At 40.3% G+C, this 12,951-nt stretch overlaps 1 protein-coding gene across 6 annotated transcripts in view; it reads right to left on the minus strand.

The window, feature by feature from the left end:
• The window catches only part of PLEKHM3 (pleckstrin homology domain containing M3), a 173,482-nt gene that overhangs the window by 64,291 nt on the left and 96,240 nt on the right, over positions 1-12,951 (minus strand). For 5 of the 6 annotated variants that reach the window (XM_025442008.3, XM_049106765.1, XM_049106767.1 and 2 more), the window contains exon 6: positions 9,554-9,617. In XM_025442008.3, the coding sequence (XP_025297793.3) occupies positions 9,554-9,617 (64 nt within the window). Of the gene's footprint in view, positions 1-5,284; positions 8,645-9,553; positions 9,618-12,951 lie in introns of those variants that run through there. The other variant, XM_049106768.1, reaches the window with a different exon arrangement.

Consider the following 12,951-nt stretch of genomic DNA (forward strand, 5'->3'; position numbering starts at 1 on the left):
TTAACACCTGACTAGACCTGATCCCTGAGGCCCCTTGAGGACCAACTATAAATGTGGCAGAGTAGCTGGCATGAGGCATCAAGGATAAAGTCCTGCTGGATGTCATTAGGTTAAGTACAGTCATGGGCAGCCTCTACCAGAAGTTCTTGGCACAGACAGTATAGGAGTTTGACCAGAATCAGTAAGAATTAGTAGTCTTTTTCTGAGTAAATGAGCTGCTTCAACTTCAGGGCCAGCATAGCTCTGGGGACATAGCGCCGTACTTAACATCTGAATGAATGAATGAATGGAGAGGAGACACCCAGCCAGAGGTTTGGTGACTGAGAATTTGACTCCTGTTTCAGCAGCACAGGTAGAAAAAATATAAACTTCAAGTTCTTTGTAGCTCTAGCCTGAAGACTTTTTCACAGACTTTTTTTATTACATTCATTTCTGAGGAAAGTAAAGTGATCCCATCATACTCATTCCATGAATGTTTGTTGAGACAATTTATCAAAATAATCCTGAAGCATGCAGACAAAATGTTCTTCAGAAATGTCAAAGTCAGTAATGAAAACTTTTCCCTGTTTGCCTCCATGACAGAAACATGCAGATTAGATCGTTGATGGGTTTGAAATGATCAAGGCCTGAAAGTTCTCTTCCCATTCCCCTCCATCTGGCTTCTGCCTATAGGCCCTCACATTTTAACTTAGATCGCAGCCTCCAGGAAGCCTTATAACAGTTCAGTTAATGGTGTTCCAGTGACCACTGCTGCAAAACAAAATACCCCAAACCTAGTGGTATAAAACAATCATTTTATTCTCAGAATTTGTGGGTCAGAAGTTTAGGCAGGATATAGTGGAGATGGCTTTTCTCTGCTCCATACCTGTTGCATCTAGAGATGGGAATGGGAATCCTAGAGATGAGAATCCTTTGAAAGTATCTCCATGCCTAGTAGTTGACGATGACTGTCAGCTAGAATGACTACATGTGACCTCTCCTTGTGGTCTCTGTGCATGGGCTGGTTTAGGGTTCCTTACAACATGGTGTCTGCATCCAAGAGTGAACAGCTGGGTTGAAGCTGTACCATCTTTTATGACCCAGCCTTGAAAGCCACATAGCATCCTAGCATCACTTCCACGGTTCCAAGCCCAGCCAAATTCAGGGGAAGGGAACACAGACCCCCACCTCTTGATGGGAGGAATGCCAGAGTCACAATGCTGCAAGGAGGGCATGTGGGATGGGAGATGTAGTTAAAACCATCTTTGCAAACTATAATTTATTTCCAAAGTACTGAATGTGGCAGAAGTGATGGCTATCAGACTTGCGAGGCAAATACTTACAAAGGATAGCTTCAGATCACTCACAAGGCAGCCTGCAGTGAGGGCCCATGTGAGGAGGAACAGAGGCCTCCCACCAATGACCAGCATCAACTTTAGGTGGGAGTAAGCCACCTTGGAAGCAGATGCTCCAGCTCCAGTTAAGGCTTCTTCCAATGAGTTCTCCCAAACAACATCTGGACTACAACCTAACAGGGCTGAGCCTGAAATGCCCAATTAAACTATTCTCAAATTCCTGACCCACAGAAACCATGGGTGAAAAGGCTTTACTTTTGTTTGAGGTTACTGGGTTTGGGAGTAATTTGTCATATATCAATAGACAACTAATGCACAGACTTATGCCCCACTAAGCAACCACTGGTGTGGCAGTTATTTCCCTGACCGCATGATAGATTGGGTCTGATGCCAATCCATTCTTGCCTGTTCCCAACGGCTAACCACATTTGTGTGTGAAATGGCAGGCTGAGGGGCTGGGCAGGGAGGGTCTGATTCCACCAATAGTAAGACTGACGCTCACCTTACTCTGTATCTTTAAGTAAAGTCTTTGAAATCAGGCCCTCTCCTTGCCGGTATCCTAGCTGCTTTTTTTTAGAAGTGGGAAACAACAATAATACAAACCCCATATCAACAACAACCAAAAACCCAGCTGATTGGAAGCCAAAGTAGAAGCAGGGCTTCCAGGGAAACTGGCTTCCAGGAAAGTGATTTTGGCACTGAGCACCTCCCAGTTCTGTGGCTGCCACCTCATCTATTATCATGGTGCTTACACTTGGGCTCACTTATGGCTTCTGGGAATCTTATCTCCCCCAAGCTCTTTCTCACCTGGAGGATGTGGCTCTCTATCCAGCACTTACAGCATACGGTCCACTTTCTGCCCCGGATTCCCAAGAAGAGCAACACATTGTGCTCAGCTACCCACAGTTTGTGCCACAGCCCCTGCCCTGCCCACCTTCCCCAATCCTTCACTGTGTCTGTGGACGTAGCTGGGTGAGGTGCCCAGGTCTGCAGACAAAGTGTTCTCTGAGCAAAGAAAGACTAACCAGCTGGCATAAAAAATTATCTGTATCACCACCTTGTTAAACCCTTGCTTTTACCCACTCGGCTAACTGGCTCTATTGCTAAAACACCAATAAATCAATAGTCAATACCCCAAGGACTGAAGGCCTCCTGCCGAGGAGTCAGAAGGCCCAGGTTCCAGTTCAGGCACTGAGCATTAGTTGTCACTTCCCCTTCCCCCTGGCTGTCAGACGTCCTGCAAGACTGAGCATGAGGCCTGAACTATTCAGCGCATACTCAAGATACACCTCTCCTAAGAAACCGTGACTTTGCATTTGCTCTAGTACCAGCCTGCCAGTTCTTCAAACAACATTCAGTTCCTTCCCTTTACTCTTGAAACATGCGTTCACTTTTGAAATATCTGGTTATTTAAAAAGGCATGATTTGTGGGGCCCCCCCCCCAATAATTTATGTTCCTCCTTCCTAACTCACTGATTAGAACAACTCTGGCTAAAGTAGCTAACAGAGATTTAGTGATGTTTTAATGGAGGCCTCATTCCTATCTTGCTCCAGATTACCTCAGAAGTTTCTGAAGGCAATGATGGCTGTGGCAGACACAGGCCCTGGACGTGGAACAACACAGGCAAGCTGTCACACTTTGTTTTTCTGCTTGTTAAATCCGAATGCTCCTAATTAGTTACCCTGCCCGCTAACGCAGGGGTGGACAATGGAGCAGGGATCAGGGGTGCTGAGAGGCTATGAATACAAGTTCCTCAGGCTGCTGAAGCTTGGAGACTGGTGACTTGGTTGTGGGCACCGAGGCGCTGTCTCCCTGTGGACTGTGGATTCAAAGATGTCAGCCTTGTGTGAATAAAGGTCATCACCTGTTGCTTCTTCGGTGAAAGGGCAGCTGTGCTGGGTGCCCACTCAGGCTCGGCCTTTGTCTGCTGACTCTGAATAGCGCCCACAGAGAATAACTTTCTCTGGTTGTTTGCTTGGTGGGGCAGGGCCATGCAAAATTACTCACATACTTCCTCAAAGAATTCAGCAAAGTGTGTTTTTAAAAAGTTCCCTCGAAATGTCTTAAACATTGCCTTTGGTGACTGTCCTCACTAGCTAGAAAACACTACATAACCTTCATGGTAGGACCACCGTTTATGTTATTGTTTCTGGTGACCATTTTGACAAATGCTTAGATCACTGAGATGACAACGCCTAAGTCATATGGGTGTGGGGGACTAGTGAAAAAGTTAACTGAAAAGTTGGCTAGCTGTTCAGGAATGTTTAGTGTTTGGAAAGTTTGCAACAATGAACAACGTGCCATTATCCCAATGTATAAAAAGCACGGATTTTATTTGGTTTTAGAATTCTGTGCATTGCTGTTTTACAGAGAAGCATTTCTAATGTTTTGTTTCGGGTCTAACATTAAATTAGTTTGTTTTTCTCTGGGGAGAGTGTGTGCTAATACACACTGGGATAGTGTATATATATTCATCCATCCTTCCATTCATCCATCCATCCATCTGTTGATACATTGAATATTTACATGCCCAGTTGCTTAGCATAAGCGCTTACTGCTTTAGCATTCTAGGCAACTCTAGAAAGGTAGGCTGCATTTGATTTACCTCTCTCTCTTCATGGCTCTTGATTGCTATGGACCCTCTTCTCTGGCATCCTTCCCAATTCACATCTTGTTAGTAAGTACAGACAACATTCCAGACTGTTCCATCTTCTTTCATCATCATATCTGCTGAAATGTATCTCCCCTTGAATACCATCCCATGCTTTTAACTTATTAATAAGATGAAAGAATTTGTGCCAAAATAATTTATTCTCCTCAGGTAATATTTTGTATTACTGGAATCTAAATTGCCTTAACTTGAAGGTAGGATCTAGTTTGGAAAATTTAGGGCCCTTGGAAGATGGGTGTATGTGTTGGCAGGTAGGTGGTAGGCGGTGGAGCAGGTGGCTAGGAGGGGCTAGTCTAACCAGCTGCCTCACCTGTGGGATCATCCAGTATCCTTTCTCATGAATCACATACAAATGGAATCATTCAATGCTTAGCTTACATATGCCCTAAAGGTGAGTAACACCAGAAGATTTAGTCATTAATATACATTTTAGGTTTTGTCACAAGAGCACTGCTTGCCAAAATTCAGAACATAAATGTGATCTTTCCTTTCAGCAAGTAGAAGGAACTTGAGAAGAATTCTCTTATCACTTACACCGTCTGAGGAATGAGCTATTAAACCAGGGTTCTGATTTGCTCCTTAAGAGCAACTATGATCTCTTGAACATTACTTACATATACTAATGTATTCTACTGGTACAATGTGGAATTTTCTTATCAGCAATGTAAGTAAGGAGATGGTTTGTCACAGACTTTATAGGGAAAGGAGAGAGCTAATACAGAAAGCTAATGCATTGAGAGTTCTAGTATTGTTCCTACTCTCTCATTGGGGCTTATCTTTTTATTGTATTCCTATCTTTTTTTTTTTTTTTTTTTTTTTATAGATTTTTATTTATTTATTCATGATAGTCACAGAGAGAGAGAGAGAGAGGCAGAGACACAGGCAGAGGGAGAAGCAGGCTCCATGCACCGGGGGCCCGATGTGGGATTCGATCCCGGGTCTCCAGGATCGTGCTCTGGGCCAAAGGCAGGCGCCAAACCGCTGCGCCACCCAGGGATCCCTATTGTATTCCTATCTTAAAGCCTTCCTGTGGACTTGTGATAATGCTGGATAGACAGAAAATAGCAAGACACAAATTCCATTCTACTTCCCCCTCTTAAAGTATCAATGTAGGAGAAAGCTCTTAAAAAGCAGTGCCTTAGTTTCCCCATTCAAAACATGCCTCAGTACTGTCCATTCATTTACATAGGCTTCATCCTTGTCTGCCCAATCCTTTAGACTGAACTCCTCTCAGTTAAAAAAAAACCAAAACACTGCATTCACACCTCCTCCAGAAAGTTTCTGCTTATATGATTTTATTTTTTTAAAAAATCAGCAGTATGTTAGATTTACATTCAAAGAACACGGATTGAATAATTTTTTTCTAACAATATCTATGAGCTGAACAGAAATTCACCTGAAATTCTAAACTGAAGAAATGAAGGGCTCAAGTCACCGCCCCTCCAAGTTCCTAGGATTTGAAGAGCCTATGCTCCCATATTTTACCTTCCTTGGACCTGCTACAAGGCACAAGTACTTGGTTCTATCTTACGTGTGACATGTTACAATGCTATCAACTGATTATAGTCAGGTAATGACCATAGTGTTCAACTACTACCTTTATGAGGTACTAGTAAAACCCAGCAAACAATTTAATGACTGGTGAAATAAATCGACAATTAGGAACTCGGCACCAGCATAAGCTACAAATTTTGCCAATAACTGGCACTCACTGGCTAGCGGGCAGGCAACTACAGCTCTCAGAACAACTGGAGGGAGTTCCTTTTGCTAAGCAGTGTCCGTCTGTGCTATTATTTGTTTCCTTATATCCAAGTGTACAGGAGTAAAGGAGAACACCTGCAAGGAGGCCAGTAAATTCAAATAATGAGAAGGGGGGGGGGGGAGGATGGTCTTGAATGAAACTTCAGAAGCATTACAGTAGCTTAAAATCTTTAGCCAAATTGTTGAATTGAGCCTATCTCCTAAACTTTGGGATTAATAAATATAAAAATGAAAACAGAGATGTAAGAAGAGAGCAAATTTTTTGGTTATCAGAATTATTTTTTAAAGATTTTATTTATTCATAAGAAACAGAGAGAGAGGCTGAGACATAGGCAGAAGGAGAAGCAGGCTCTTTGTAGGGAGTTCAATGTGGGACTCGATCCCAGGACTTTAGGATCACGCCATGAGCCAAAGGCAGACGCTCAATCACTGAGCCACCCAGGCATCCCGGTTATCAGAATTCTTTTAGCATCTTTATCTTAGGTATTACTAGTGTTTTGTGTATTATTTAAGATTATATATCCTTAAGTTTTAAGTGTCCTCCTTTACCGTGATTATTAAGTTCTTAACTTTTTTGATTTTTGGAGAGGGAGATGTCCACATTTTGTTTTTGAAATAAAAGTGAATGGATAAAACCAAATTCACTTAAAAGGAATTTGTAGAAAGCAATCTATGCCTTTAGGAAGGATATTTATATTATCATTATTCAAGATCTAGAACTCTTCAGTTACTTTAGTTTATCTTCTACTTATCTGCAAAACTTGTAAACTGAAAATCATTTTTCTATAGTTATTTTATGTGACCTGCTTTTATAGAGATCTTTATTTTAGGAGTGTGAAGGATAATGGAATGGGGGGAAATAACCTACTCTGAAACTCCTGAAGCTGACGTGACACAGGATGACCAAGAAACCAGACATAGGCCAAAATAGGGCTGGCAGCTGGCTCCATCAGTAGGCCGGATTGCCTGCTGTCCCCAACACACTCTGTATGTTCTCCCTTGTGTTCCCTTCTTACGTACTCACAAGAACAATTGAGTTTCAGAAAACATGCCTGAAATTTACTCAGAAACCAAGGGAAATTGAGGTGGAGGGGCCTTTCAGTACTGATAGCCTAGATGCAGACAGATCAAAAGCTAAATTCAATTTAAACCACCTCAGGCAGAAAAAGTAATTGAATTAAACTTCCTCTAAATATGATAAGTTTGGGGATCTTAAAACCATGCACAAAGGACCAGGTTAGAGTGAGCTGTTGCGTATTAAATGGATGCACAGAGCTCTAGCTGGTCCACGACCCCCCGCCCCAGGGAGTTTGATGAGCTGCTCCTGATTGTCTCTATCACTTTACTACTGAGGCTGAAAACTGATTAAGCTGCTTATGGGGCTCCAGGGGCTAATGGTCTGGCCCACCAGGAATACTGCTGTCACTGACTTAAGTAAGCTGCGTGACATAGTGGTTTGGTTATTACAAGGGGGAGAAAAAGTCTGCAAGGCTCAGGAAAGCTTTAAAAAGCAGGTTTTATCATGTGAAATGGATATACTACTTTGACACCCTAAAATGAATATGGAATTTCTCTGATTCTTTCTCCTCATCTGGTATCAAAATTCATTTTTGAAAGGCTTCCTCAAAGAGTACTCACGTTGGACCCCACCCATTGTTTTTCTAAAGTACCCTTACAAGACTATATGCATGCCTTTAAACATACTTCTCAAGTGGGTCCTCAGATACTACAGTCAGGTAGAGTCCTGGAAAATAGCTAAGTGAATAATGGGTATTTTGATCGATTTTCCTCCTTGCATGCCACTGGGCAATGGTAATTAAAAATATACATTTTCCCACCCTAGCCAGCAGATCACTACTGCTTGATTATGTAGTAAAGGGTCTGCAGGACTGAAGAAGTGAGAGGAGCTGATGTATGCAAACAAGTTCAATTAGATGCATGCATGGAAATTAAAACACTACCATTCTCTTGGACCTTTCCAACTAAATGCTCTAAAAATAAATGCTTTAAAATAACTTTCATCCCTTAGGGTATACAAAGAAAACACAAAAGTCTTTAAGTTAAAAAGCAATAGCAGGGACGCCTGGGTGGCTCAGTGGTTGAGCATCTGCCTTCCACTCAGGGCATGATCCTGGGGTCCTGGGATTGAGCCCCATGTTGGGCTCCCTGCATGGAGCCTGCTTCTCTCTCGGCCTGTGTCTCTGTTTCTCTCTCTGTGTCTCATGAATAAACAAATATAAAGTCTTTTAAAGAACACACACAAAAAGTAATTTAAAGTCTTGGAAAATGACGGAAGGATCTGAACAGTTTTTTAGTTGACCTCTTTTCCCTGGGTAACGCAACCAGTGAGGAAAACAACAAACAGAACAGAATTGGTGCAGTTTGAAATGCTCCAAAAGCTGTCACAATTAATTATTTTTTAAAATTTTGACTCTAGAAAGAAGTTCTGCTTTCAGTTAGTGTCTAAAAGCTTCTGAGGGAGTGAGTTGTTGATTTAAATGATTAACTGAAGCTTACCATATTCAGAACTTTGGGTTGAACAGACAAAATGTTGGTTTTCTTCCTGGTTGCTAACCTGGTCAATTATTAAAAGGACAAGAACTAGGAAAAGTTTTAAAAGATGGTTTTTGACTCTCATATGCTTCCTTATGTTTTATTAAACTTTAAAGTCCTCCAACTGTTTGACCTAAGCACAAGTCAGAGTTTCCTTGAGGCAATGCCTTTTAGATCTTTTTTTTTCCTTGTACAATTTTTATTGAGATGTAATTCACATGCCATAAAATTCACTCTTCTCAAGTATACAGTTCAGTGGGTTGTGGTATATTCACACAGTTGTGCAACCATCACTTCCATATAATTCCAGAACATTTTCAGCAGCTGCAAAGGAAACTCCGGGCCATGAGCAGTCACCCCTCAGTCCCTTGCTCTTCCCAGGTGCTGGTAACCCCTCCTCTATTTTCTGGCTCCATGAGTTTGCCTATTTTGGACATTTCATTTAAACAATGTCAAGGGCAGCCCGGGTGGCTCAGCAGTTTAGCGCCGCCTGCCTTCAGCCCAGGGTGTGATCCTGGAGACCCGGGATTGAGTCCCACGTCAGGCTTCCTGCATGGAGCCTGCTTCTCCCTCTGCCTGTGTCTCTGCCTCTCTCTCTGTGTCTCTCATGAATAAATAAATAAAATCTTCAAAAAAATAAATAATGTCGGAAAACATATATTCTTTTCTGTCTGGCTTCTTTCGGCAGGAGGCTTTCAAGGTTTACCCATGTTGTAGCATGCATCAGTACTTTGCTCCTTTTTATGGTCAGATAATATTCATTGTGTGGATATACAACATTTTATGTGTTCATCAGTTGATGAGCATTGGTTGCTTTACTCTGGCTATTACAAGTAATGCTGCTCTGAATGTTTGTGTATAAGTTTTTCGTGGACACAAGTTTTTGATTCTCTTGGGTATATCCTAGGAGAGGAACTAACTGCTGGTTCACATGGTAACACTATTTAACTTTTTGAGGGACCACCAAACAGTTTTCCAAAGTGGCTGTACCACTTTACATTCCCATCAATAATGTATGAGAGCTCCAGTTTCTCTGTACATCCTTGCCAACATTCTTAGTGTCCCATACTATCTCTATATAGCAAGGTTTCCCCCCCCTCATTCTGAGTAGAATTATTAGGGCTTGAGAAGAAATTACCCCAAAGATGGCAGAATTCAGTGCCTAGACCATAACCAACAAAGACAACTTCCCAGGGAGAAAACAGAAATGAAATGGCCCTTCTGAGAGCTCACCTGCTGCAGATCAGCGAGGGAATACAGGTGGATCTGTTGAAGGAGGTATTCTCTGGGGAAAATTCTGAAAACAAGGACAGAAACGTGAATGAACTGTGGTGCTGACACAAAACAAGTTTTGTCTCATTTAAGACCCCTTTCCTCTGCCTTCTTCCCTTTCCACCGATACTCCTTCCAGAATTCTCTGAGAAACCTCTTAACAAAACACCTTTTCTTTCTAATACAAAGATGGAAGTAAAAGTTTGATCTTTTTTTTTTTAATTCCTAAATGAGTTTATTTCCAGACAAAAAGGAGTAATGCTCTGTTCTAACTCAAGTGTAGATGACATACAGCATTCTGGTAGTTTCAAGTATTCAGCAAAGTGATAGAAGAGTTATATGCATGATGAAGTGACCACCATGATAAGTCTAACTACCATCTATCATCATACAAAGTTGTTGTATATTATTGACTTTATTCCCTGTGCTGTACATTGTATCACTGTGTCTTAGAAGTAGAAGTTTGTACTTTTTAATCCCCCTTCCTCTCTGTTACCCCTCACCCCACCTCATTCCCCCTCGGCAACCACCATATTACTCTCTGTATCTATGAGTCTGTTTTTGTTATATTTTGTTTGCTTTTTTAGGTTCCACACATAAGTGAAATTATGCGGTATTTGTCTTTCTCTTATTTCACTTAGTATTATACCTCTAGGTCCATCCATTTTGTTGCAAATGAAAGTTTCATTCTTTTATTATGGCTGGGTAATATTCCATCGTATGTGTATACTACCTCTTCTTTATCCATTCATCCAAAGATTGGCATTTGGGTTGCTTTCCTCTCCTGCCTATTATAAATAATACTGCAGTGAACATAAGGCTGCATATTCTTTTCAAGTTAGTTTCTTTTCTGTGGATAAATACCCAAAAGTAGAGTTGCTGGATCACATATTTTTAATTTTTTTGAGGAACCTCCATACTATTTTCCATGGTGACTGTAACAAATTACATTGCTACCGGTAGTGTAGAAGGATTCCCTTTTCCCCACATCCTTACCAATATTTGTTACTTGTCTTTTTGATACCAGCCATTCTGATAGGTGTGATATGTCATTTGATTTTCATTTACATTTCCCTGATAATTAGTGATGTTGAGCATCTTTTCGTGTCTCTTAGCCCTCTTTGGAGAAATGTCTTCAGATCCTCTGCCTATTTTTAAAATTGGTTTGTTTTTATGATATTAGGCTGTGAGTTCTTTATATATTTTGGATATTAACCCTTTATCAGTTATGTTATTTGCAAATATCTTTTCTCATTCAGTAGGTTACCTTTCCATTTTGTTGATGGTTTTCTTCACTGTACAAAAGCTTTTTACTCTAATGTCGTCCCATTTGGGTTTTTTTTGCTTTTGGTGCCCTTACCTGAGGAGACAGATCCAAAGAAATATTGCTAAGACCTACATCTGAGAACCTACTGTGTATATTTTCTTCAAGGACTTCCATAGTTTCAGGTCTACATTTAAGACTTTACTCCAGTTTATTTTGTATATAAGAAAATGATCCAGGGACACTTGGGTAGCTCAGTTAGTTAAATGTCTGCCTTCAGCTCAAGTCATGATCCCAGAGTCCTGGGATGGAGCCTCACATTGGGCTCCCGCTTCTCCCTCCTCCACTTCCCCCTGCTTTTGCTTGCTCGCTCTGTCAAATAAATAAAATCTTTAAAAAAAAAAAAAAAGGTTCAATTTTATTCTTTTGCATGTAGTTGTCCAGTTTCCCCAACACCATTTATTGAAGAGATTATCTTTTCCTCATTGTATACTCTTGCCTCCTTTGTTGGGCATTAACTGAACATATGAGCATGGGTTTATTTCTGGACTTTCTATTCTGTTCATTAATTAATGTGTTTGTTTTTGTGCCACTGCCATAATATTTTGATTACAATAGCTTTGTAGTATAGTGGGAGTTTGGGGCGTAATACCTTCTGCTTTGCTCTTCTCAAGATTGCTTCAGCTCTTCAGGGTCTTTTGTAGTTCCATATAAACATTAGGATAATTTGTACTAGTTCTGTGAAAAATGCCATTAGTATTTTCATAGGGATCCCACTGAATCTGTAGATTGTAGCTAGTAGATTTCTTCCAATCCATGGTATGTATGTCTGTCCATTTATTTGTGTCATCTTCAATTTCTTTCATCAGTGTTTTACAGTTTTCAAAGTACAGGTCTTTCATTTCCTCAATTAAATTTATTTCTAGGTATTTTATTCTCCTTGATGCAATTGTAAATGTGATTGTTTTCCTAATTTCTGATAGTTTTATTAGTGTGTAAAAATGCAAGAGATTACCGTATATTAATTTTGTATCATGCAATAGTATTGAGTTCATTTATTCTAATAGTTTTTTAGTGGAGTCTTTAGAGTTTTCCATATATAGTGTCATGTTATTTGCAAATAGTTTTATTTCCTCTTTTCCAGTTTGGATGCCTTTTATTTATTTTTCTTTAAATGTCTATTATAGCTAGGATTTCCAATACTATGTTGAATATAAGTGGTAAGAGTGGGCATCTTTGTCCTATGCCTGATCTTGGAAAAGATTTTAGCTTTTTACCATTGAGTATGTTATTTGTGGGTCTGTCATATATGGCCGGCCTTATGGTGAGGTATGTTCCCTCTGTACCCACTTTGCTGACTTTTTACCATAAGTAGATGCTTAATTTTGTCATGCTTTTTCTGCATCTACTGAGATGATATACCACATTAACAGAAAGAAGGGTTAAGAATTATATAATCATTTTGAGTTTGTAGATATTGAACCATCCTGCATTCCTGGAGTAAATTCCAATTGATCACTGTCAATGATCCTTTCAACTTCAATGTATAATTGAATTTGGTTTGCTAATAGTTTGTTGAGGACACCTGCATGTATGTTCATCAGCAACACTGGCCTGTAATTTTTTCTTCTGGAATGTCTTTGTCTGGTTTTGGTATTAAGATAATGTTAGCCTCCTAGAATACATTTGGAAGTGCTCCTTCTCTTCAATTTTTTGGGAATAGTTTGAGAGGCATAGGTGTTAGCTCTTCTTCAATGTTTGGTAGAATTCACCTATAAAGTCATCTGGTAACTGGACTTTTATTTGTTGGTGGTTTTTTGATTACTGATTCAATTTCATTATTAGTAGTTGGTCTGTTCAGATTTTCTATTTCTTCTTGATTCACTCTTGGAAGACTGCATGTTCTCTAGGAATGTATCCTAATCTTTGATTCTACTGTAATCAAGGTGCTAGTGACCCAGGCTTGAAGGCCAGAGTATCAGGTTTCTTGCACTAGCTGTATTCCTTACAAGCTGTGTCATCTCAGGCAAGTCCTAAATCCATCTAACTTCAGCTTCTTCACTGTTTAATAAAGATGAATGAATACAAATGTCTT

Source organism: Canis lupus, chromosome 37 (genome assembly GCF_003254725.2).
Source record: "Canis lupus dingo isolate Sandy chromosome 37, ASM325472v2, whole genome shotgun sequence".
In the NCBI taxonomy this organism is placed as follows: Eukaryota; Metazoa; Chordata; class Mammalia; order Carnivora; family Canidae; genus Canis; species Canis lupus.